This window comes from Odontesthes bonariensis, chromosome 19, assembly GCF_027942865.1.
Source record: "Odontesthes bonariensis isolate fOdoBon6 chromosome 19, fOdoBon6.hap1, whole genome shotgun sequence".
NCBI classification, from domain to species: domain Eukaryota; kingdom Metazoa; phylum Chordata; class Actinopteri; order Atheriniformes; family Atherinopsidae; genus Odontesthes; species Odontesthes bonariensis.
Genome location: NC_134524.1, coordinates 31,982,181 through 32,008,402, shown reverse-complemented (window position 1 = coordinate 32,008,402; position 26,222 = coordinate 31,982,181). Strand labels below are relative to the sequence as shown.

The window sequence follows — 26,222 nt, the reverse complement described above, 5'->3', positions numbered from 1 at the left end:
CCACTGACATCAGAAGATTCGATCATCTAACAGCAAAGCCCTCAACACCATCGTCCCCGTTTCCCGGTGGAAAGAAGCAACTGAGAAGCTAAAAAAGTCAGCCACCACAGCCAGGAAGGCCCAGAGAACGGAAGAGAAGTCCCCTCGGACCCCACGTGGCCGCTGCCGTGTTCCGACTAAACAGAACTTCAGCACAGTAAGACCGACCCGTTTTCACCTTAAAGTGGGTTTGATGGATGTCTCGAGGCTTTCACAGAATGATAAATTAATCCGAAATGTCAGTATTTAGCGTCAAATAGTCAGCCAACCTAAACTATTTGAATAAATCCAGTATCTCCCCATTCCCCATATTTTATTTTCCATTCACTAAGTGTTTTATATAATCACCCATATTCAATGCATCTCCTGTTTGTTTAAAGGTTCATGTCTAAGATCATATCATTGTAATAAACAGTTCATATATCTATATATATGTTATAATCACAGATTGTGTCGTATGCTTTCTTTACGTAATGTCTGTCCAACCAAACGAGAACTTCACGAAAGTAGCGAGATATGAGACTGAATATTAATTGAATATTAATTTAACACCAGGATCGTAAGATTTCGAACAGTTTTCCTACCTGACTGTGACTTAAATTAAGTCAAAACCTAGGTAGGTGGTGCCCTGAATTCGAGGTAAGGTTTATTTGAGACTGTAAGAACATCTCATAAATCCTTATATTTAATAGGTATATAAATACCCGGTAACGCTACAGGAACCTTGGAGTTATTTTTGACCAGAACTTATCATTTGACTCGCATATAAAACAGGTTTCTAGGACTGCCTTCTTTCATCTTCGTAATATTGTTAAAATCAGGAACATCTTGTCTCAGAGTGATGCAGAAAAACTAGTCCATGCATTTGTTACTTTAAGATTGGACTACTGTAATTCTTTATTATTGGGCTGTCCCACATATTCTCTGAAAAGCCTTCAGTTGATCCAAAATGCTGCAGCCAGAGTTCTGATGAGAACTAACAGGAGAGATCATATTTCTCCAGTTTTAGCTTCTCTTCATTGGCTCCCTGTTAAATTCAGAATAGAATTTAAGATTCTTCTCCTTACATATAAAGCTCTTAATGACCGAGCTCCATCATATCTTAAAGATCTCATTGTAAGATATTTTCCTAACAGATCACTTCGTTCCGAAACTGCAGGTTTACTTGAGGTTCCCAGAGTTTCTAAAAGTAGAATGGGAGGCAGAGCCTTCAGTTATCAGGCCCCTCTCTTGTGGAATAAGCTGCCAGTAAATGTCCGGGATGCAGACACCCTTTCCACTTTTAAGACCAGGCTTAAAACTTTCCTTTTTTATAAAGCTTATAGTTAGGTCTGTTGAATCTGATAGTGTGTCTGCTAGTGTGTCTTGTTCTGCCTCCACCTCTGGCACCCTCTATACTTTCATTACCCCCTACCCGAACCAGGGTTTGAATCCCATTCCCGCTTATCTTACCTCTTTTATTTCTCCCCCTACCCGAACCAGGGTTTGCATCCCCACCCCGCTGTGACTGGTGTGCAGTTGGTGAGAGTGAGTTGTATGGCTTTGTTTTTGCTGGTATTTTTAGTGAATATAGGACTGTTTAGGTGAATTTGTCTGCGTATCTGCTAGTGTGTCTTGTCCTGCCTCCACCTCTGGCACCTTCTATACTTTCATTACCCCCTACCCGAACCAGGGTTTGAATCCCATTCCCGCTTATCTTACCTCTTTTATTTCTCCCCCTACCCGAACCAGGGTTTGCATCCCCACCCCGCTGTGACTGGTGTGCAGTTGGTGAGAGGCTGAGGTAGCTTGTGGCTGTAAAAAGATGGTTGTTGTGGTGTGAGGAGCAGATCTATATAGGGAGTATAGGGAATTACTTACTGAGTCTGGTCCTTTATTTATTTATTTTTTCGTTAGCACAAGTTTCTTGTGTTTACCTTGAATAGGGATGGCTCAGGTAATCCTGAAACATCCCATAGTTAAGCTGCTATAGGCCCAGCCTGCTGGGGGGACTCATCTGTCACACCTTTCCTCACTTTACTCTCTTTATGTATATGTGATATTATTGTGGTCATTAACTCGTGTTTCCCTGTTCCAACAGATATCCTTTGAATGGTGTTACAGTGCCGCCGCGGCCCCCTCCCCCCCTTTCTGTCTTCTCAAACCCCAGCTGGTGGAGGCGGATGGCCACCCTCCCTGAGTCTGGTTCTGCCAGAGGTTTCTTCCTGTTAAAAGGGAGTCGTTTCTCTCCACAGTCGCCTCAGGCACGCTCAGGCCGGGAGATTGGACCGAAAAAGAAAAAGTTTTCAGTGCAATCTGTTGGTTTTCTTAGCTAGGAAATTGTTTTTGAATTGGCTCTATATGAACGAATTGGATTATTTTATGAATTATGATTATTATTAATTAATTGAATTCCAATTGGCTTGAATTGGACTTACTATCTAAGTGCCTTGAGATGACATTTGTTGTATTTGGCGCTATATAAATAAAAATGAATTGAATTGAATTGAACGCCAAAACGAGGCTGGAACTCTGCTCACAGGACGCAGCGGGGGGTAAGTCTAATTTAATAAATGATATTGCTAATGTGGGATGTCATACAGCTTCATGTCAAAAGAGGCGAACCATAACCATGACCTGGATGATCTACACAGATAGATGTCAGTATGCTGACATACTAAGAGCAAAGAAACTGCCCGAGATGCTTGCTGGACTGTAGATACTAAAGACCTATTCAGATGGAATTGATGTTTCAGAGGAAATTCATAATAATGCACTCTAGTCTGGAACAAACCCAGTCACTCTCTCCTCAGTTCATTTACCAAATAGCAGTGTCATGAAGATGTGTTACTGTTACCCACCTGAGGCTCCGACAGATTTGGAGGGTCATGGAAATCAGACAGCACCACCTCAAAGGAATCATCAAACACCTCGTTTCCAAGGTGTCTATAGTAAACTATGGACTGAGAAAGGTCTCTCTGGAGAAAGTGGGTGACTGGGTAACCTGAATTAAAACCAGAACATAATGTGGTTATAGCATCAACAAATGCACAAAAACAGACAGACAAGAGAAAGAAAAGAGGAAGAAGAATAAGCCCGCCCCCCTGACCTGTCAGCCCTGGTCCTGGGATTTTCATGACCTCCCCTGCCTGCGGGAGGCGGGTGATGTTAAAGAGGATGTAGTCATCATTGGAGTCCGTGTCTGAAGCCTGGAGGGTGGAGCCTCTCAGCAGAGCCGTTTGGCCCTCAGAGACCTCCAACAGCATGTTAGTTATAAGTAAAGGAGGACTGTCATCTTTGGGGAGGATCTTGATGGGGAACTTGTGTCGGGTCTGATGGGGGCCATCGGTAATGCGGAAGATGATGAAGTCCTTTGTGGAGTCACTGTCATCATGGTGATAATGGACCATGCCGGCTTTTATGTCATCGACAGTGAACATGAAGCCCTTTCCACCTGGAGTTTCCATCAACAATAGGATAAAAATAGATATCATATATGACAGCACAGGTCTCTAAATTAAGATTTTACACCAAATGTGACCTAAGGATGTTTATTTGGTTTGCATCTGATACTATTAAAATCCTCAGTGGGGTCATACAATAAATCTGATGTCATTATATAATCTTGTTTATTTTTTACTATTGAAAAATATTAGAATAAATTCACTCATACTATAGATAGAGTTTACCAGTACTGAGGATAACACATCTTTCCATTGTCTGTATCCTAGCCGTCTTTGGTCGTTTGCCCTGACAGATCAGTCCATCACATGACTTACGCAGCAACAGGCAATCATGTATGCTCACACTTAAAACTAGGAGCAATTTGAACATGGACAACGGGTGATATTTAGAAAATAAAATATGGCTATCATGTAAATAATTCCACAGCAACATCTAACATAAACTACAAAGATGGCTGTCATAGAACTTGGTGGAGAATGGCTCATTTATGCACAACGTTAAATAGGCAGACGCATACAGACGGAGCCTTCTGTCCATCCCCCGCTACGTCATTGGGAATCCCCACCCCCCTGACTGCTTCACGCTGGTTTGTTTGAGGAAGTCGGGGGTGTGCTTCGGCTGTGTTTTCCGCACCGGAAACTAGTTCCCAAACCGACATGAGCAAACCCAGCCTTCCGTGTAGATTTACACACTCATTTGCACTCGATGTGAAAGTACACCACTCACACAGTAATTAGAAGGTAAATCAAGTAAATTAATTCACGTTGGGCGAAATATTTCGATTGGCGACGCTGGCGACGCTAGCATGTATGTATTACGCGCAACCAAGCAGTGGTCAGTGCTGTGAGATTCGGACAATGCCTGGGTCGCCAGGAAAACGCTCCCACACACTTATTTATGTCTCGGGAATGCGGGGATACACTTAGGCTGCGGCTACACGGAAACGTTTTTCACTGTAAACGATACTTTTTCTTATCGTTTCGCTGTCGCGGCCACACGGAGCCGGCGTTCCCACTACCCCAAAACGATAGTTTTTGAAAACGGGTTCCAGAGTGGGAAAGTTTGAAAACGGCCTCGTTTCGTTTCCATTGTTACAGCTAAAACGTTTTTGCGTCAGTCACACGTTGACGCTGTGAGCCAATTTTAACACTTCTCTATTGTCTCACAGCGTGGCGTGACACAGTGGCGTGTGTACTGCATCGTTTCATCGTTTTCGTCTGGACCAGCAGCGCGTTTCCGTGTGGTCGCAAGAATTTTCGTACCCGTTTTCAAAAAAAACCTCGTTTCGTTTTCGTGTAGCCGTAGCCTTAATTTGGCCTGGGGGTGGCATATCCCTTTAAGGTGATCTCCTCCACCGTCACCATGTTTGTTATTGTCTGAAACAGACGTCGTAAACCCTGAAGTTAACTCTGAGCTGCCCTATGGTGGATGTACTGCCTAACAACCATGCCAATGTAAAACACGCATGGGGTTATGTTGGTTTGACAAAGTTTGAAACAGACGTACCTACAGTGAATCTGGAAAGTATTCAGTGCCTTATTCCCAAACAGAATAAATTCATATTTTACCTCAGAACTCTACTCACCAAAAATGACAAAGTGCAAAAAGTTTGTTTGAAACTTTTGCAAATTTATTCAAAATAAAAAAACATTTGCATTTGTAGGCAGTGTTTGCTCAATACTTTGTTGAAGCACCTTTGGCAGAAATGACAGCCTCCAGTCGTTTTAAGTATGATACTACAAGCTTGGCACCTATTTTTGGGCAGTTTCCCTCCATTCTTCATTGCAGAACCTCTCAGGCTCCATCAGGTTGGATGGGGAGCGTCGATATACAGCCATTTTCAGATCGTTGTGCTGTTGGAAGATGAACCTTCGCCCCGGTCCGAGGTCCAGAGCGCTCTGAAGCAGGTTATCATCAAGGATGTCTCTGTACATTGCTGCATTCATCTTTCCCTTGACCCTGACTAGTCTCCCAGTTCCTGCCGCTGAAAAACATCCCCACAGCATGATGCTGCCACCACCATGCTTCACTGTAGGGATGGTGTTAGCCAGCTGATGACCAGTGCCTGCTTTCCTCCAGACAAAAGTTGACATTCAGGCCAAAGAGTTCAATCTTTGTTTCATCAGAGCAGAGAATTTTAGTTCTCATGGTCTGAGAGTCTTTCAGGGGCCTTTTGGCAAACTCCAGGCAGGCTGTCATGTGCCTTTTACTGAGGAGTGGCTTCTGTCTGGCCACTCTGCCATACAGGCCTGATAGGTGGAGTGCTGCAGAAATGGTTGTCCTTCTGGAAGGTTCTTCTCTCTCCACAGAGCAATGCTGGAGCTCCATCAGGGAGGTCACCAAGAACCCAAATTGTCACTCTGACAAAGGCCCTTCTACTCCGATTGCTCAGAGTGGACGGGCGGCCAGCTCAAGGAAGAGAAGCTTATTGCCGACAGTAAGTTTGGTGGTTCCAAACTTCTTCCATTTACAGAAGATGGAGGCCAATGTGGTCACTGGGATCTTCAATGCTGCAGCAATTTTCCTGTAGCCTTTCCCAGATCTGTGCATCCATATAATCGTGTATCGGAAGTCTACAGACTTCATGTCTTGGTTTGTGCTCTGACATGCACTGTCAACTATGGGACCTTTTATAATAAGGTTGTGCTTTTCCAAATCATGGCCAGTCAACTGAATTTACACAGCTGGACTGCAATCAGGTTGGAGAAACTTCTGAAGGATGATCAGTGGAAACAGGATGCACCTGAGCTCACTTTTGAGGGTCATGGCAAACGCTGTGAAACGCTGTTTTATTTTAATTAATTTTGCAAAAGTTTCAAACAAACTTTTTATCACTCTGTCATTGTGGGGTATTATGTTTAGAATTTTGAGGTAAAAGATGAACTGATCTATTTGGGAATAAGGCTGTAACAGAGGATATCGTGGAAAAAGTGGAGCACTGTGAATACTTTCCGGATGCGCTGTATTTGCGTACCTAATGGGAGTACAAACAAGCCTTTAAATCGTGTGGTTATGCCATAAACCATCAGAAAGCAACTTGCATGCGCATTTTCAGTTCAAATGATGGATCTAGACAGAAGTGGGGAAATGTGGTGCTTTCTGTTGTTGTTGTGCCTGTACCTCTTACAGTTAGCCGCCCATGCAGCAGGCCATCAATAGTGATGATACGAACAGCATTTAGGTTGTCATTATCCACAATTTGAAGCTGGTTCCATGTAACTGGACGAGACTGACCTTCCAACAGGCTCAGACCTGCAAAACAGAATTTTATTAAGGAAACAATACATATGTAAAAAGCTATATGAATTCAATATCTATGTTCATTTTGGGAGATTAAAAAAAGTATATGGTTCCATGTTCAGAGAACATGTGGCTCCTGTGGATGTAGTTGAGCTCTAATGGATTCCCTGTGTATGCCTCGTTGTTGGGATCTGTGCAATGATCATCTAATTTCACAGTTTCTGTTGCTTGTAGTCCAATCTTGCCCTTGAATTCTTCAAAGAATTATTCGCGCCTTTAGGCGAAACTTCTGTATTTGTTATTATGAAATCTTCCATTTTTGGTAGACTTTGACAGTTGTATGGCTGGTGAAGCATACACTGTTGTATTTTGCAAAAATAATAAAAAGCATGTTATGGCCCTGACAGATTCATGAAACACTACAAATCCATCAGGTAGCGGCCTAATTGACATGCACATGTTGATAGACGTACACATCAGAATGCGTCTTTAATGATTAAGGATTTAAGTCTCAACACAGTTCAAACGTAGCCTGGCTGACTCGTCCACATCTCGATGAGATGGTGGTCTGGGAACTAGGTGTGCATTTTCTCGTATTTGAGGCGTGGTTTACGAATGCCTAGAGCCGTTTATTGGGCGCTACGAATGTCTATCAAATGGCGTCAGGTTCTTCCCATGCTGCTTTGCGCGCGATTCATAGCCAATTGTATCACTTATACTAGATGACGTGTGTAGAGCGACAGAAATTTGACAAGGAAGAAGGCAATGAAATCTTTCAACGCCAAACGTTGCTCTTTTTTAAAAGTAAACTTGCGTTCTAAGCTACTTAAACACTTTCTAAGGCTGCATCGAACGGTAACGTTGTGTCCGCTGCCATGTTGGATTAACACTCTACAAGCTTCGGTGTCGCGCATAGACGTCGTCATCATCTTGCTGCCCCCCGCGTTCTGTGATTGGTTCCCTAACTCAGGCAAAAAAAAGGGCGGTGGTTTCCAGGCTGCCTTTACAGTGTAAATGAAATCGCACACAAAGCAGCATGGGAATTCCTAGGCTAGTTCAAACGGGTGGGTTATACAAAAAGTCTCCAATTGTGCAGTTGTCATAACTGACAAAATTAGCTTATGGTGCTTTTGTACCAGGATGTTTATTTCTCAAGTAAAGTTCATTTCAGTCCCAAAGTTGCAGCTTGAAAGATTAACTATGCAGATGTATTGTTTAAATTGAGATTATTTAGCTAAATCTTATTTGTGCACAGTGAGATTCTTAAGAGGTTTCTTTCTAAAAACCTCTGCCTGCTGCTTGTAAATGGGAAAATTTTGACCACCTGATAAAATGTAATACAACCAAACCGTTGGCTAAAGAGACTACAAAGTTCTGTGGAGGTTTTCATTGTCTCAAGTGGAAGAATTGATCATTGGTTATATGTGAATTTTAAAACTCCAATCAACAAAACTGTGACTATGTCAACATACCCATGTTCCAGGACACTCTGGGTGCATTCGTGTCCGCACTCCTTACAGACACAGAAACAGTTATTGATGGACTCTTCTCAAAGAAAACATCGTGAACTTCAAATTCCACCTGTAAGTAGAATCTAGTTTTACCAGATACTATTAGCACAACCAAATTCATTGTTCTATCTATAGCAAAGAAACAGGATCAAGAGATGTCTTACCTCATAATTCCTACGTTGGGTGTGTGAAGAATTCGGAGGTTGGTACCCTATAAGCATGTCATTGAGATCGAGCCATGTAAAGGAGGAGATTGGACGAGTGTGATCAGACAGATGGGTGAGAAAGCCTTCAACGGGGGGTTTGGTGATATTAAAAACCAAAAGCTGTTTGGGAGTTTCCTCATCCTCAGCATCCAGTGTAGCAGTGGATAGCGGTGTGAGAATGAACTGGTCTACTTCCAAGATAAACATGGACATGAAGGATGGTTTTGGAGGCTGGTTGGGCATTGCACCAACTATTTTCACCGGAATCCAGGCCCGCTCAGACTGCAACACAGTATTAAAAGAACGTTTTCTTAGTAACAATTTAAAATCCCATTCCTAAGAAAAACAAATATGTGCACAAAGCATAAAACCATATGAAAGTTCCCAGTAAGTCACAAAACAACAGGGTTTGGCAAAAGCCATTTTCCCTATATTATAGAGAGATGAAACCTAGTACATTGTGTTGTCACTGCATATATCTTGGAACCCCAAACTAATAAATGTTTAATAGGTATTAATCCAGACCTAGGGAAAAACCCTAAAACTTCACACATCACATATATACGTGACTTAGCTGCCAAATTACCTGAAATATGCTGCCACTTCTGGTGTCCTTGAGGTTCAGCCTGATTGTGATGTAGTCTAGATCTGGTGATGGAGGGTCTATGTGCTGATACTTTAGCCCCATCATCAGAAACTCATCACAGGAAATTTTGGTGAACTTTACCATCTTCAGACCTTTTAGGCAATCTTCAGATTTACACATTGCCCTGGCTTTATTATCTGAAATAATGAAGAAAACATTCAGCGATAACACCATGTTAACATTAGTCTTACATTACTTAGGCTTCTGGTTTTATATAGTGTGACATCCATATCATTTATTTGGATTTGGTTAAAACACAGTATTTTGATAAAAAACAAAATTAGGCCCTTTTATCTTTAATAATGGGATGCCACAGGGGTCTGTTCTTGGTCCATTATGATATCATCCTAGCTAAGTTGTTCTTTTATATGGAGATGACACAATTATTTGTGCTCATAATTTTGTTCCAAACCAGTCTCTCATCTGCTTCCACTGCTTTCAAATGGTCACATTTGAATCGGATTTGATATTGATTTGTCACTATGTGCGCTACTGCTTCTATAATTAACTTTGATCAATTGTGCCCAAGTCAAACATTTGCTGGGAAATTTTGCTTTGCAGCAGACTGTTATTCAAGAACATCTACCCTAACATTAAAAACCTAATCAGCTGCTTGTCTTTCTGTCTCAATAAACTGTAAAGCTATGCAGGCCTATGACATCATCTAGATATTTCATAAGTATGCACAAACCTCTTCAGAACTGGATCACTACTTTACACATAATCAACTTGAATCGATGGAGTCGACAGTTTAAGAAATAACATCCATTTCTGATGCTCTTCACAGAATCTAAAAATTCCTAAACTGGTGTCCCACTACTCCCCAAAATGTATGTTTCTGTGCACTGGCAAGTTACTACACTGCTCCAAAAAATAAAGGGAACACTAAAATAACATATTCTAGATTTCAATGAATGAAATATTCTAGATGAAAATCGTTATTCATTACATAGTGGAATGCGTTGAGGACAAAATAACCTAAAAATGATCAATGTAAATCAAAATTATTATCTCATGGAGGTCTGGATTTGGAATCATACTCAAAATAAAATTACAGGCTGATCCAGCTTCAGTGGAAATTCCTCAAGAGAAGCCAAAAATGAGGCTCAGTAGTGTGTGTGGCCTCCACCTGCCTCTATGACCTCCCTACTACGCCTGGGCTCCTGATGATGTTCTCCTGAGGGGCCTCCTCCCAGGCCTGGACTAAAGCATCAGTCAGCTCCTGGACAGTCTGTGGTGCAACGTGGCGTTGGTGGATGGAACCAGACACGATGTCCCAGATGTGCTGGATTGGATTCAGGTCTGGGGAACGGGCAGGATTCAGGTCTCATCCCGGTACCTAATGGCAGTCAGGGTACCTCTGGCTGGCACATGGGAGGCTGTGCGGCCCTCCAAAGAAATGCCTCCCCTCACTATTACTGACCCACTGCCAAACCGGTCCTGCTGGAGGAGGCTGGTTTCTCCATGGGTCTCCAGACTCCATCACATCTGTCACATCTGTCACATGTGCTCAGTGTGAACCTGCTCTCATCCATGAAGAACACAGGGCGCCAATGGTGAATCTGCCAATCTTGGGGTTCTCTGGCAAATGCCAATCTCCCTGCACGGTGTTGGGCTGTCAGCACAAGCCCACCTGTGGAAGTTGGGCCCTCACACCCCCCTCATGGAGTCTGTTTCTGACAGTTTGAGCAGAAACATGCATATTAGTGGCAGCTGGGGGTCATTCTGCAGCTCTGGCAGCACTCCTTCTGTTCCTCCTTCCACAAAGGAGGAGGTAGCGGTCCTGCTGCTGGGTTGTTGCCCTCCTACGGCCCCCTACATGTCTCCTGGGGTACCGGCCTGTCTCCTGGGGTACCGGCCTGTCTCCTGGTGTACCGGCCTGTCTCCTGGTATCTCCTCCATGCTCTGCACACTGTGCTGAGAGACACAGCAAACCTTCTTGCCACAGATCACATTGATGTGCCTTCCTGGATGAGCTGCTCTACCTGAGCACCTTCTGTGGGCTGCAGACACCGCCTCATGCTACCTCTGGGGGTGAGAGCACTGACAAAATGCAAAGTGACCAAAACATCAGCCAGAAAGGGTGAGAACAGAGAAATGCTCTGTGGTCACCACCTGCAGAACCACTCCTTTACAGGAGTGGTCTTGCTAACTGCCTCTCATTCCCACCTGTTTGTTCCATTTGCACAGCAGCAGGTGGAACTGATTCACAGTCAGTGCTGCTTCCTAACTGGAAGGTTGATTTCACAGAAGCGTGATTGACTTGGACTTACATTGTGTTGTTTAGGTGTTCCCTTTATTTTTTGGAGCAGTGTACATGTGTACTCCATTCCCTTTATACTACTATTTAGGTATAAATGATCTGTCACACAGTTGCACACATTTAAATCAAACAACAAGAATCAAGAAATGACAAAATTTGTGTGTTTTTATAGTGCTCTCTCAATGATGATAATAACTATGTGGATAATGGCAAGTTTCTTCACACAACTTCTGCTGAAAACAGAGCTGGAGTTAAATGCAGCAACAGCTGTTGTTGAATTTTTTATATTTTTTAACCCTATAACACCTATTGTCGCATATATGCTACAAACCGTTTGACTCAATCAACCAGCTGAGATAGCATCTTTATTCCCCCAATGCCGGTTAGTCCATATTCACCACGACCGCAAAGTGACAGACTTATTTCCTGTTGCAGATTTATAGAAATAAATATGTAAAAAAAAAAGGGTGAATAAAAAAACATTGTTTTTTCACTGTTATATTACTGTGTTGTTGTTATCTTATTATTGACCATTATGCCTGGTGTTGCAAATAAGCAACATACCAAAATTTCTATTTATTTTTTGTGCAAAAGTGAAATGAATAATCTCAGCATTATTTACCATCTACTTAAAGGCTAAAACACACACAAAACATTTTTTTATATACAGCTATATAAATTCAGGCGTTAAGGGGTTAATTTTCTCCGTTCATTTGTAGGTGGGGCACTTAGAATGTGTACAGTGTGGCCTGAACCCAGATGTCTGACAAAAGGTCTATGAGACCCACACTAACTTGGGTAGGCAGTAAAATTGACATCATTTGGACTCACACAGAAAGTTACACCTTGTGACTGTCCCCTGTGGACATGTGGAAAGCTCTACTTAATTGTCCTGAGCTGCAAATAAGAAAGATGAAAGCTGCATATAATCTCATATCTTAATCTATACTTTGTGAACAGCTATCAACCAGCGATTACTGAAACACAGTGTGTTTCTTTGTTAAATTAGTTGTACTGTATTGTTTGATTGTTTTTAGTAATAATCCTTGGATTGAGAATGACTTTCGCAGGTTACCCAGCTGCTGACGCAGGTGAATGAAGCTCTCTGGCTCATCCCCTCTCTTAGTGGCTTTTTCTGGCTCCCCAGTGACCAACTTCCCATGGGCAGGCAAGTGGGTATCATGGTGACTGAGGTGAATGCTACATTCCAGGCTAGATTTCCTTTCATAGTGGAAGGACACCACATTGCCATCAACAGCATCAGAGAGGCCATAGAATTCAGGGACCTCCAGGGATTTGGGCCCCAGTTTAATGATACTGCATTCAGGCTCCACAATGTCCACGTGGAGAGAAAACTCCTCCAAGTATGTCTCTGTCTCAGTGAACCTGGTCAAAAAGAAATGAAATAATGACCTAAAATTACAACCCAAATATTTAACTCATGCACTTTTTCATGCATCTATTTTTCTCAGAATTAAATATTTTTACTTCTCCTGTGTATCTATGAATTTGATGTTAGTTCCCCCACATCGTACCTGTATAGGCGAAGCTTGACTGTGTCTTCCTTTAATAACGGACAGCCATTGTGGATGTATTTTACCTCATCAGTTAGATACTGGCAATCAAATACCTAAAGAAATGAAAAGAATCAGACATGAGTACAACAACATCTGGGACAATCTCACACCTGATTTGACATCTATATCCTGGCATATCGGGTAAAATCAGAATTGTAATCTAAAGTTCCCCTCCCTCATGTTTTACATGTTACAACAAGACCCATTATCAACAAAATCAGCCATTAATGCTGTGGCTGAAGAATTGGGCTTTGAATAAACAGCGTGAAAACAGACTACTAAACTGTTTCTAACTACATACAGATCTGTCTATCTGAAATATGACTTTTTTTTTTATTAATGAACTGCTACAGATTATCTCTGGAAAAAGTGTTAAAAATAACCAAAAACTATAAATATCAATCAGCTAAATGCAGTTACAGCCTTTTATAAGAAGTAAGCTTTTGAAGACTGGGCATGGGTTATGTCCGAACATAAAAACAAGTTGAAACTAATATGAACTGACATGAGCAGCCTTATCACCGACTCACTGCCAACTTCCTTTCTAACTAATCTTGAGCTGAATGAATAAATGCCCTGTGAGCTAATACCCTGCAAAGTGAATGTTTGAGGTTTCATGCTCAACTTTAAAATGGAACTCTTCACAAGAGAAAAGGTCTCATTTGGGACATTCAGCAGTTGACTGTGTCTGTCAGAGCAGACATATCAGAGAAGAGACAGACAAACTGTCTACCCTGGAAAACAAAGGGAGGAGTGTAGAGAAACTCTTCCCACTTGTATTTCCCTAAATTCCTATTTTCCTTACATGATGGCCACAGCAATAAAACTACCAGCTAACTCTTGTGTAGTTACACCAAAACCGTTCTGACTTGTTGAGGTGTGAACTAAACTCCTAAAGGTGATCTGTGGTATTCAATTCAATTCAATTCATTTTTATTTATATAGCGCCAAATACAACAAATGTCATCTCAAGGCACTTAGATAATAAAGTCCAATTCAAGCCAATTGGAATTCAATTAATTGTAGTCATAATTATTCATAAAATAATCCAATTTGTTCATATAGAGCCAATTCAAAAACAATTTCCGAGCTAAGGAAACCAACAGATTGCACTGAAACTTTTTTTTCGGTCCAATCTCCAAGTATTATGCCCCATGATGTCAGCAGCAGTTTCTTTAGGTCATGTAAGGTTATGATGTGGGGCCACCATGGATCTGACTGGATAACACAGAACATCCCACAGATGCTCAGCTGGACAGATCTCTGGAATATCTGGAGGACAAGTCAACTCCTTGACCTCTTTGTCATGATTTTCTCTGCATTTCTAAACTTTTTGTTGTGTGGCCGGGTGATTTATACTGCTGAAAGACACCACTGTGACCTTTTGGGTACATTTGTGCTCTGCCACAGCTTTTAGTCTGTGTAAAAGTAACGTCCACATGAGAGAACTCACCCAGTGTTTCCAAGCAGAGCACTGCCCACTGCATCCCAGAGACTCAGCCAGTTTGCTTCCCCTATTTGCATCATGATGTCGTCTCTTCCCCAGGTAAACACCTGATTGTCCTCATGATGCAAAGACTAAGTGATACACGAAACCAGGCCACAAAAATGATCTGCACTTCATTTGCCCATTAATGGCACTTTCAGTGGTGGACAGGGGTCAGCATGGACACTTTAACTGCATTGTGGCTTCACATCCCCATACTGTACACAGGAAGCTGTGATATACAGTCTGTTCTGGGACTTTTCTACCATTTTCACTGGGAAGGACTAGGGATGGGAATTGATAAGATTTTTACGATTCCAATTCCATTTTCGATTCTGCTTAACGATTCGGTTCTTTGTCGGTTCCCTTATCGATTCTCATTTGGAGAAAAAGGACAACAAACCGGTCGATTAGCATCAACTTTGTTTAGTTTAGAAGTAACACAAGTCATGACCTTACAAACCCAACAACGGTGAGGTCCACATTGGTCTATCATGGCCTGGGTAATTTAACTCTTCCCTGCAATGGTGAAAGGAGAAGCTGGAGGTAGACGTGAACTGGGGGTAGTACCACCAGCCTCTGGCTCTGAGCCAGTCAGGCTCTGTCTCTCATGATTTCATCTAAATGTAATGCCTGAGAAGGCATTCATTTAACCTTAACCGTTACTAACAGCAGCTTTTACAATGAGGCAAATGGCGCTAACATGATAGGCAGTGTTTATTAGTTAGTTAGTTACCTGCAGTGTAAGCCGAGGACATGCTAACGTTGCTAACGTTGCTGGGTTCAGATTCACCGCCGTTAATCATTCATTCATAGTTATTGCATGTTGGTAGTATTTCCTCCCTTTGGTGAAATATTCACTTTGCAAGTTGCCCTGTTGGCGTCTTTTTTAGGGATGTGTAATCAAACTTTCGAGCTTTTGTACCGCTTGGGCACCATGTTTACTGTTGACTGCTGGCTGCGCTGGACTCGCCACGCAACGTTGCGTGGTGACGTCTTTCGCGCCCACTGGAATCGATAAGGGAATCGTTTGCAAAATCGCCAAACGATTCCAAGGAATTGAAACACTGGGAACCGGTTCTCAACAAGAACCGGTTTTCGATTCCCATCCCTAGGAAGGACCACAAAAGGCAGCCTTTGATCCACATACCTCTTAATGGGTCTTGAATCCTTCTGATCATGTTCTGACCAGTGTATACCAGGAACACCCCACCAAAGCTGCTGTACTGAATATGCTCTGACACAGTTATCTAACCATCACAATTTGGTCTGTGTCAAGATCCTAATGCTTGCAGAATTTATGGCTTTCAAGAATGTCAACAGCGGCCTAAAGACAAGTTTTAATGGTAATCGCTGGTGAGTTCATAAATCAACAATTGCACATCTATGCAGTCTTGAGGTACATTTACATCAAATAGGAAAACAATAACCTCATCATCAACACAGTGAAGACAGAGGAGGTAATTTTTGGAAAACCACCCAATCTCCAACTACCCCCAGTTAAAATCCATGACTCAGACATCACTCAGGTCTCAACCTACAAATATCTAGGTGTAATGATTGACCAAAATCTGACATGGACTGACCACATAGACTTCACATGCAAAAAAATTCAACAGCGCATCTATTTCCTGCGAAGGTTATGATCCTTTGGTGCCAGTGCCCAAATAATCTTTTTATTTTTTACATCTGTGACCCAGAGCGTCATGCTTTACTGCAGTACAGCTTGGTATAACAGCCTCTCTGTCAAAGATAAAGCTAAACTTCAACATCAAATCAAAATCTGCTCTAAGATCATTGGGCTGCCCACATCACACTTATTCCAGGAAGCTCACAACAAAAGTACGCTCAGACTGGCCATATGCATCTCCACTGTCATCACACACATACTACACCAAGAGTATAGATTATTACCTTCAAATAGGCGTTTTAGAGTTTCCTTCTACAACCGCAACAGACTTAAACATTCCTTCATACATCAATCTATTCTCTTGTTGAATCTGCAGTCTTAGAGCTGTATGTAGTACAATCACCCCATGGAAAATTGTCCTCACTTTATGTATGTCTGTATGTATGCGATGTATGTATGTAATGTGCAATATTGTGCAATAGTCCTGTGATGTTACATGTTTGTCTTGTCCTTCCTTAAACGAGCCTTGTTCAGAGATGCAAAATGAATTTCAGTGAAAACTGACAATAAAGTATTATCGTATCGTATCGTATCGTAAAATATTCCATAACAGTGAAAAATAAATGAAAGACTGAAAACCCAGTACTGAGGCATGATCATCATTTGCACAACACATATGTAGCGTGACATTCCTTCACATTAGCTGTCAAACATTGTAATGTGTGCGTTTGAGCTATGCCGCTTAGTTTTACTGCTCAAAAAGTGCCTGAGGCAAACACAAGTTTTCTTTGGAGGGAGACTATTCCATTACCTGAGGCATGAGTCGTCCCACTCGTTGAGTTATGGGCTCATTTAACACTATTTCCACCTTACACGCGTCCTTCTGAATGGGAATATGGAACTGCAGGTCACCCTCCTGAAGGTAAGCCGATTGACCTCGTTTCACCTTTAAACCTCTATTGACTTTTACAAGGGAACTGTGAGATGAGCAGGTCAATTCCAGTAGAAGAACTGGGAGCAAAGTCAGGGCCAGCGAATGACCCTGTGAACCCATTGCTTTCAGTCACCAGCGGACGTCCTGTGGGGTCCGGAGCCGGCTCCGCTGCACAGAGGCCGGGGCTCCTTCAGAAACACACTTCAGTCAGAGACGCCTTTCCTTTTGCAGAGGCAGCAGTTTTATCCGGTTGCATGATGAGCTGTAAGCTTTCAGCAGTTCACATGGTCAGTCAGGAGCTGTGAAGAAAAAAGAAAACATTTCAGGTTAAAGCATGGTATATATGAGAGAAGTCAATATCACAAGCCGTCAAATGGATTCAAGGATGCTTTGTAGCACATCATAAATGCTCAAAGCACAACAAAGCAAGTGAAGAAATCAGAAGACTGAAATAAACTGAATTTTATGGAAACAAAGTCAAAGATGCATCTCATTGTGAAGTTGCTGAAGAGCCACGTGGGGTTGTTGTGACAATACACTGACACATGTACATAAAAGCAGGAGTGGAGCTCTGTATGGTGAAGCAGGTTTAAGGGTTCATTTGGTCACCCAAGACAATGATTGCAACCAGTGACTTTCTATGGTGGCTGTTCCAAAGCAGGATGTGTGTATGATAAACTTCCACACAGTAAATGCACTGCTTCCTGACAAGCTTTTCTCTTGTAAAATGCCACCAACAGTCCTGTCAGAGTGGTTTCTTTTCACTCCTCTTTTTCAATAATCAAGACTTACAAAGCCCTGATGAGCATCTATATCATATATATATGATATATAGATACAGATGTATACAGACACTAAGCGAGTCTCTATGGTCTTTTCAATTAGTTTTATTTTTTTTATTATTATTTTTTTTTATAAGCGTTTCCATTCACTTTTATCTATTCACATCTTCTAAATGCAAAAGCCCATCTTATGAGAGGGATGGAGGTGTTCAACATGGCAGACATCTGCTAACTCTGACAGCAATAGTATGATTCACATCATCATTATACACAGTAAACCGTTTAGTGAAACCTAACAGGGGGCATTGTCAGATTCGAAAATACTATCCATCTCACTACATTTTATTTTAGATTAGCTTTGTACTGATTTACACAGACTCTTTCCTCTAATGGGACAGATAGACCTAAACCATGCTACATGCTACATGCTATAAGAGAGTTGGTGGTTCCACTGACTCTCAGGATTAAGGGTTCAAGTATACTTCATAATTGGCCACTTGTCTAGAATCAAAGTGGAGGAAAAAAATTAACTTATTAAGTTACAGAATTAAAGCATAGTACTTGTTGACCTTTTAAGAAATACTACTTACTAATTAGAATGGCTTTTCAAATGTGTTCCTAACTTGTCCCAGAGAGCACCTAACACCCCTTCTTCACAGATAAAGATAACTTTTTATAGACTGTTGGAATACACTAATTCATGCCACTATTTTATAGTAATTATAACTAGATCTACCCACTGAGACACTGAGAGGCTTCTGCAGCTCTGCTACAACAAAGAACAGAACAGGAGCTTTACTTTCTTGAGCTTTCTTGAGTTTTTGTTTCTCCACCATGAGTCTCATTCGAATGATTTCCCTTCAAAGACAGCAGATTATGCTTGTCCAAACGACAAAAACCGCCTAAATTAAATATACTTGAGGGCGGTCCAATTATCATTGGTCATATACTGTTGATTTCATGATGTTTGATGCAATAAAAGTTTTAATTTTGAATAAGATTTATCATAAAAGTTACTTTGGCCTTCAGTTTTTGTTGGAAATGTGTAGATATAGGCAGCAGCAGAAGACAGATGTAATTAGACAAAACCACTGCGTCTACATGCAAAAGTACCAGTGTAAACACACCCTCTAATACAGGAACTGACCAACACTGGTAGTTTATGACAACCGGAACGTGGAGATGTCTTCATTATTTGTGTAATTATAAGTCAGACCACAGTGATAATGGGAGTTTTTAGTGAGCTTCAGGCATGTTCCAGATCTCTAGTTGAACACTAGCTTGCCAGGAAATATGTTAATAATGAACAAGAGTTCCTCTCCCTGAGGCTAAACATTCATCCTTGTAATGACATGATTTTCTCAGTGACCTCTGACATTCTTATAAAGTTAGCAGATAAATGTACTATTTACATCTACACAAACATCTTTGAAATATTATTCCAAATAACTTTATGGTCTCTTACATGATAATCATTTCCGTGTATCTAAAGTGCAGTGATCCTCCCTCTTTCTACAAACATGCTTGCTTTCATCTCGTGTGTGTGTCTCATAGTACCTTTTTTTTCTCCTTTCCCCATGGGAATCAATGCTGTTTGAGCTTATCTCACTTGCTGTTAGGTATCTGAAAACAGGCTTCAGATGTCATCCTGCCACATTCCTTCAACACTTGCCCAGGACACCTTCCCCAGACCTCACACAGAAAACACCGTATAATCACCCTCTGAACTGAGGAACATGTTATAGCCTGTTGCAATGAACAATGCTTGTGTTTGAGGAGCTGAAAAAAGATCATGTTTGTGGAGCTGTATGTCAAAACAGGGTTTCAAATGGTCACAACCTGCATTCTACATCTCACTTAAACGAACTGGGAGCCCTGCCACTGTGCTGCTTTAGTGTGTCCTAAGAAAGATTTTATCCAACACAAAAGTTGCAACTATATGACTTATTGTAAACTTTATATCCACTACATAATAATTGATGATCAGTAGTAAGGGCAGTCTGTTCACTTAAATGTAGTACATCATGTTTTTTTCTTCTTCTGTTTATTGGTTTTCCTTTGCATATAGGCACTATTATATTTCTTTGTCTCATCTTATCTAATTCTTATTGCATGATCATTGTTGTTACATTATTATGAGGTGCAGGAGTTTCCCCTCATCTATCTTTGCTTGATGCAGGGTAGGTTGTGTGTACTGGGTATTTTTTTTCACTGAATATGAAAAGTGAATGTAGAGGTGAAAATAAACCAAAACACTGATTCAGTTCAGCACTGCAACCCTTTGATACGTTTGAACACGCTTGTTTCTGTTTACATCCATTTTTCTCATCAAAACACACCGTGTTACTTTATTTTTTACTTTTATCAACACATTTTTTAAATCTCCAGTTCACTTTCTATTTCTTCAATTTAATTTGGCTTATTGATATAGTGCCAATTCATAGCCAAAGTTATCTTCATGCACTATTTATATACGAGACCAATTTGATATAGTCCAATTAAATCCAATTCCATCAAATAATTCAATTTAGTGAAATTAATTGAAATTGTATTAATATAATGCCAGTTCATAAAAAGTTGCTCTGCCAAGCAAACTAACAGATTACATTGAATCTTCACTTGGATTCAGTCCCCTATCCTGAACATGTACGGGGCAGCGGGCAACAGTGGAGAGGAAAAACTCTCTTTTAACAGGAAGAAACTTCCAGCATCAGCAGACTTATGAAGGCTGTTGTCTTCCTCACCAAAAACAACAAACTGCTAACCTGCCTTTGATATTTTGATTAGGGTTTGGCTTGTGTTCTTCCTATTTTGTGGCAATTAGTTCAGTTCCTACCCTGTTTTAAAGTAACACCAGAGAATTCGGCAAAGTTCTTGCTCTGTGGCTCTCCCCGCAGTTGTGCAATAAAACACCACTGTCATGAAAACAAATTTTCATGTGAGCCCTGCATATGTACAACCATAGGCATGAATTTCTTCTCATGTTAAAGAGGCCACAAAGACGTCATCAAAAGGCCACAAAAATGTCAAGCGACTGTAAAGCAAAGTGGTTTGGTGCAGGGCTGGAAACCAGAGTCACGAACAGCTGCATCCCAGCCGCCGGTGCTTTAATATGGCAACGCTGCAAAGCCAGCTCTGTGATTTCTTTTATCCTGTTAGGTGAGGCAGCCTGGACAGAGTCCTGACCCCAACCTCATCCAACATCTTTTGGGTGAACTTAAGACGCTGCCAAAGAGCCAAAGAGCCAGAGGTTATCACTCAACAGCAGAGCTGTGTGTGAAATGCACAACAAAACAAAGGCAAACTGCATGCCGAGACAGGGACGAGATAACATTCTAGCAGATGACAGTCTCACTCCAGCCCTGCGTTGCACTGAATGACTGCACATTGCTGAAAAAACAAAACAACAAAGGGTTCAGTGAACCATTCCATTAAAGATCTGGATATTATGCTGACTGATGTGAGTCCCAGTGGGGAGGCTGCACATGGGAGGCAGGAGCGCTGGGAAAGGTCCCCGTTAAGCTGCCCGGAGCACTCCAAGGGCCCTGGCCCTGTTTACAGTTTATCCTTTTTCCTGTTTTGGTAAAGACTCATGTTACAGCTGCTTTACAGTATACTAACAAGATGCATCCAGTTAAGCCTCCCTCTTTCCTGTCATGGAGGACATTAAGACTTTACATCCCAAAGCAAAGACCAGCATCAACCTTACTCTCACAAATACGTGTTTATTCCACTGCATGTCAATCAGGAGGAGACGCAGCATCTGCTGAATGTCAAAGCAAGCAGGTCTAATGACAGACTGCATTTACATTCCCAGGGCAAACTCATGGCAGCACAAAATGCACTCCCCTACGCAAACTTAAACAAAAACGCTATTTCTCTTCCCAGCTGATTCCCACCCTCTTTACCCTGAGCAAAGTCTTCAGTGAATAGTTTGAATAGTTCAGAGTCAAAAGAAGGAATCTCAGTATATTTGCTTTAGCATGTGAATCCGTCTTCAGGATACATTTCAGCCATGTCGAACTTCAATGACCTTTGACAGTTTCTTCAAAACATCTATTAACCTTGATGGGAGGACAGTGAGGGCTGCACGGTGGTGTGGTGGTTAGCACCGTTGCCTCACAGCGAGAGGGTTCCTGGTTTGAATCCCAGCCGGTGCCTTCCTGTGTGGAGTCTGCATGTTCTCCCTGTGTGTGCGTGGGTTCTCTCCCACAGTTGGGTTAGGATAGAACCTAGGAGTGAGTGTGAGCATGCTTGTTTGACTCATTTGTCTCTGGTGACCCATTCCAGGTTGTACCTTGCCTCTCCCCCAATGGCAGCTGGGACAGAATCAAGCCACCCCGAGACCCTGAGTTGGATTAAGTGGGTATAGAAAATGGATGGATGGATGAATGGAGTCAAGCTAGAAAATCTTGCCAGTGGATAGTTTAAGAACAGTTAGCTTACAGCCTGCGTTTTCTGGCTAACAGCTTCATAATGAGTCACCTCAGCAATCTTCTGGTACATGCTATGAAATGTATATTTAGTCTTTTTGAGGACTGGCTGACATAAGCTATCATGCTCAAAGTAGCCATCAGGATAATGCAGAATCATGTGACCCCACGTTAAATAATATAAGCACAAAAAGAGAAAAGTCAATGAGTAAGCAAATCAGAAATTGTCTGTTAAATGCCTGTTTTCACCAAAGGATTATTAAATGGCTAATCAGCTACAGCAGCTACAGAATTCAATAGATGTTACGGCAAACACGGAAAACGTTAATTGCTTTTCTGTTTTTAACCCTGATGCCATCCAAATGATCTTCTAAACTACTTTAATGAGAAACCAGCAAAAACTTGGGTAATATATATTTTTTAAAAAATGAGGGCATTACCAGGCAGGAAAGTTCTCATGTTTATATATAAGATGAGATTTTTTTTTCTTTTTTATCTGGGTACACCCACTAACAACAGATTATTAAATCAGTAGCAGAGTAGATCCCCTCACAAATAGTCGTAGAGCCAGGGTTATGTTCAGTTAGAAAGCTGAACGCTGCAGCACTTTCTCAGAGAGAACAACCCTTTAAACAACCTGAAAACAACAATTTTAATCAACTTTAAGCATTGCACTGTATCCTTGTGTGCTACAGGCTGCCTGTTCAGTTTCTGCCTTTTCTTTTCTCACTACAGAAAGAGTCAGCCATATGCTGTGGGCCTGAGGGTTCAAGGTGGCAGCTGCCCTGCAGGCTGGTGAAATGGAACCATCATGATTGTTTTTCTCCACATGTCATTCCTACCCTATCCCAGTGCAAACAGAAGATTAGTTGGCTTTTTCTCTGTTGTGAAAGGGGTCTTATTATAGAGTATAAGTCAAGTAATCTCAGCCTTTAGTGCTTTGATTTTTGCTACATGCTTTTTTTAATTGAATATGTTTAATGTGAGTCCAAACCCTAAAGAAGTGACATCTTATATAAGTGTAATACCCCTTTCATTGTTTGTCATGACCTAAAACAAACTTAGAGGAAGCCGATTAGTTGTTGTACTGTAGAGCTGAATCATGGAACACGTGAAAATGTTTTATATTTGATCATTTTTTAAAATATATTCTCACAAAACAGCTACTTTTTTCAAAAGCTCCTCTGCATACACCATGAAATACATGTGTTTTAAAGTATATAGCACTGTTAATTAGTGAATACTAAAAATGGACATGTCTTAGAAGGCAAAAACAGAACTTCTGTTCTCTGTCTGCTTATAGAGAAAACACTACAAGCATAAATATCCTCCACCCGCCCCCCTGAAAACATGCAGCTGTGAGAGAATGTGATGTGTCATGTAATAAATAGGTCTGCTCCATAGCTGGGAATGCATCCAGACACAACATCTTCTAATCTTAATAATAACAGGGTCCTTAGCACTCAGCAATTTTCAAAGGACGAAGAGCCATCAGAGAAAAAGAAAGCACTGCTGAAAGAACAAGCTAACATTTGGCTGCCTTCCAGTTGTATGGAACAGAGAATGCAACAGAAAGGCAGAAAAGGCTTCCAAATTCTCCCAAACAGCAACAAAGACGAGCTAACTGTGTGCTGAAGGGGTGAAAGTTTGTCCAATAGAAAGAAAGTTTGTCTTGCTATAACACAATTTCTTTTTAAATGTCACCCAAACCACAAGACATTCAGTGTATACCAGGCACTCAGAGGACTGTTTTTTCCTGGAAATACATTATTGTAATAACTTAATCGGAAAGCAATTATGAGAAAAATATTCAAAGACCCAGATTTATTTGATGAGGAATGGGTTGCAGTAGATGCAGTGAAAGAGCCAGACTGTTTGTACTGATCACAAGGCATCCAGATAAAAACTTTTCTTTGTTGAAAAAAAAGGCTTCCATTAAAGATGTCTACATACACTTAGACATGTTCTTACCTGAACATCTGGCGCTCTCTCCTCTTCTTCTCCAGTACCTGTGTCCTCTACTCTGTTTTCAACAGCTACTGCCTCATTGACAGAAACTGGGGCCCTTCTCAGTCCTAAACTCCACCTCTGAGAGAGTATGGTGACAAGAGAGGGAGGAGGAGGGAGGGAGGGAGGGAGGGAGGCTAACGGCAGGAAGAAGCAACCGAGAACGCCTTCCTCCTGTTATGCTGCTTTGGGACGAGGAATCGGAGTGGGAAAATCTGAAAACAAACAGCAGACTGTGAGATCAAAGTCTTCACCAAAGTGCCAGGTGGTTTGTCATTACTGAACAGAAGTGGAAAAAGATAAGAGGTTTGACACAATAATAATGCTGAACCTACAGAGAGAAAATGATGTTTTCTGTAACCAACGCATGCCCTGTACATCACCGGTGTAAACAGAAAAGACTTGGGCAAGAAGACACAAAACATTTGTTTTCTTGGAAACCTAAAGTGTTCAATATTTGAAACAAAAGCCCACGAAAAGTCTTGATAATTGGAATAGAATCGTGAGGGAACAAAAAGATCAGGTGTGTAATTGTGCCTGAGAAAGCTCAACAGAATTTATGAAATGCAACCTGTGGTGGTGTTTTTTTTATTTGGACCCTTTTCAGTACACAGTCATTACTGCTGGAGGGATGGAAGGTAAAAGGGAGATTGCCTAACTGCAGACCTCCTGGCTGAGTCCAGAGTGAACCAATCTGTGAACGATTTGTATGGTCCTTTTTGTATTGGTATGCAAAATGCTATGATTCCTCCACACCTGCCTCCCATCCAACACCAGCTGGGGTGGGCTCCAGTTTCCATGCGACCCTGGATAAAGCAGGTACATATCTGTTGTATAACGCTGGATGTGTAAACTGTTTTCACTGAGCTGTCCTCATAGAATTATAAAAACAAAGGTCAACTCTAATTAATATCAACTAGTTGTCATAAAAAGAAGTTTCAAAATTCTATAAAATGTTATTTATTTATTCCATTGATTCCATTGTCCTTTTTTTGGTTGTTTGTTGTTTTGTTTTCCGTCTCTATTTAATTAAACTTCAGTGACCAATTTTTAACTTTCTTTTCAGTTGCTGTTGGAAAGAAACCAAACCTCCTTGGTCAGCTGTCGGAAAAGATCATGGCTGGGCAGCCCAATACCAGAAGAACATCAGCTGTACTCGGTTTTTGCCACTGTGTACATAGAGTACATGCAAAATCTCAGAAAGTCCTGCAGGATTCACCTCTGAGCATTTAATTTAACCCTTGAACAATCTAAGCTGTTTTAGTGTCTACTACTTTCAACAATCTCAGCTACGTCTCGTTAAGTTTGAACCTTGAAATTGAGAGTTTGAAGACCCAAACATCATTGGAACATCAAACACTCAGCACATCTGTTAATTCATTACAAATATGTGCAGCAATTCTACGCCAAGCGCTTACCTTATTTTCATTAAACCATGACACAACCCTCAATGACAACACCTGCCTGGTTTGTAGAAGAATCCTGTTTTGAGGTTTGGCTATCTTTAAGAAAACCAGGAATCTGTCCTGAGGCTCCACAAATTAAAGAGTGGTTTAAAAGATTCAGGGATACCACCTTCAAACAAAAACAATTGATCTTGGAGTGGCAATTCCACTATAACCATCTGTAACTGAGGTCCTTAAAGGCAGCTTGGTTTTATGTCTTGTTTGACCTAGCCATGTCCTTCTAATATCACTAGAAGGACATCTCGGAAAAGGAAAATCCTTGGTTGAAGTCTGTATCACTTATAGTCAGCTTAAAGAATATGAGATGGATCAAACCGGATTCTCTTTGAATGTGACACTGATCAAAAGACAATCAAGATTAGAATGATCATTGTTACCAATGGTTTTCCTTTCCGCCTGGACCAGCGAGTTAACTTTGATTTAGCAGTCATCTCATATCTAATTATACACTCAAAAACAGTGATGGAACAAAACCATTATTTGTTGTTCTACTTGATACAAACAGGGCAAATGTTTTTGCAGAAAGTGATTTTTTTTTAGGAGTGTAGAACAAACCCA

The 26,222-nt window shown here is 41.3% G+C and overlaps 1 protein-coding gene, 1 long non-coding RNA gene and 1 pseudogene across 5 annotated transcripts in view; 1 reads left to right on the top strand and 2 right to left on the bottom strand.

Moving 5' to 3' along the window:
- The window catches only part of frem1a (Fras1 related extracellular matrix 1a), a 49,302-nt gene extending 25,048 nt beyond the window's left edge, over positions 1–24,254 (bottom strand). For all 4 annotated transcript variants that reach the window (XR_012767597.1, XM_075451721.1, XM_075451722.1 and 1 more), the window contains exons 1-10: positions 24,163–24,254; positions 16,854–17,275; positions 12,885–12,979; positions 12,425–12,735; positions 9,027–9,223; positions 8,399–8,722; positions 8,196–8,304; positions 6,604–6,735; positions 3,128–3,472; positions 2,880–3,022 (exon numbers count right to left, since the gene is read on the bottom strand). Coding sequence is in view for 3 of the 4 variants with exons in the window: in XM_075451721.1 (XP_075307836.1) it covers positions 2,880–3,022; positions 3,128–3,472; positions 6,604–6,735; positions 8,196–8,304; positions 8,399–8,722; positions 9,027–9,223; positions 12,425–12,735; positions 12,885–12,979; positions 16,854–17,096 (1,899 nt within the window). In the remaining variant the exon portion in view is untranslated. The remainder of the gene's footprint in view (positions 1–2,879; positions 3,023–3,127; positions 3,473–6,603; positions 6,736–8,195; positions 8,305–8,398; positions 8,723–9,026; positions 9,224–12,424; positions 12,736–12,884; positions 12,980–16,853; positions 17,276–24,162) is intronic.
- LOC142369428 (uncharacterized) lies at positions 5,368–6,069 on the bottom strand (annotated as a pseudogene).
- A 134-nt stretch (positions 24,255–24,388) lies between the features above and the next one.
- LOC142369538 (uncharacterized) lies at positions 24,389–25,603 on the top strand. Its single transcript, XR_012767629.1, has 3 exons — positions 24,389–24,504; positions 24,806–25,017; positions 25,265–25,603. It is a non-coding gene; the product is annotated as an uncharacterized LOC142369538 (long non-coding RNA).
- The last annotated feature ends 619 nt before the right edge of the window (positions 25,604–26,222 follow it).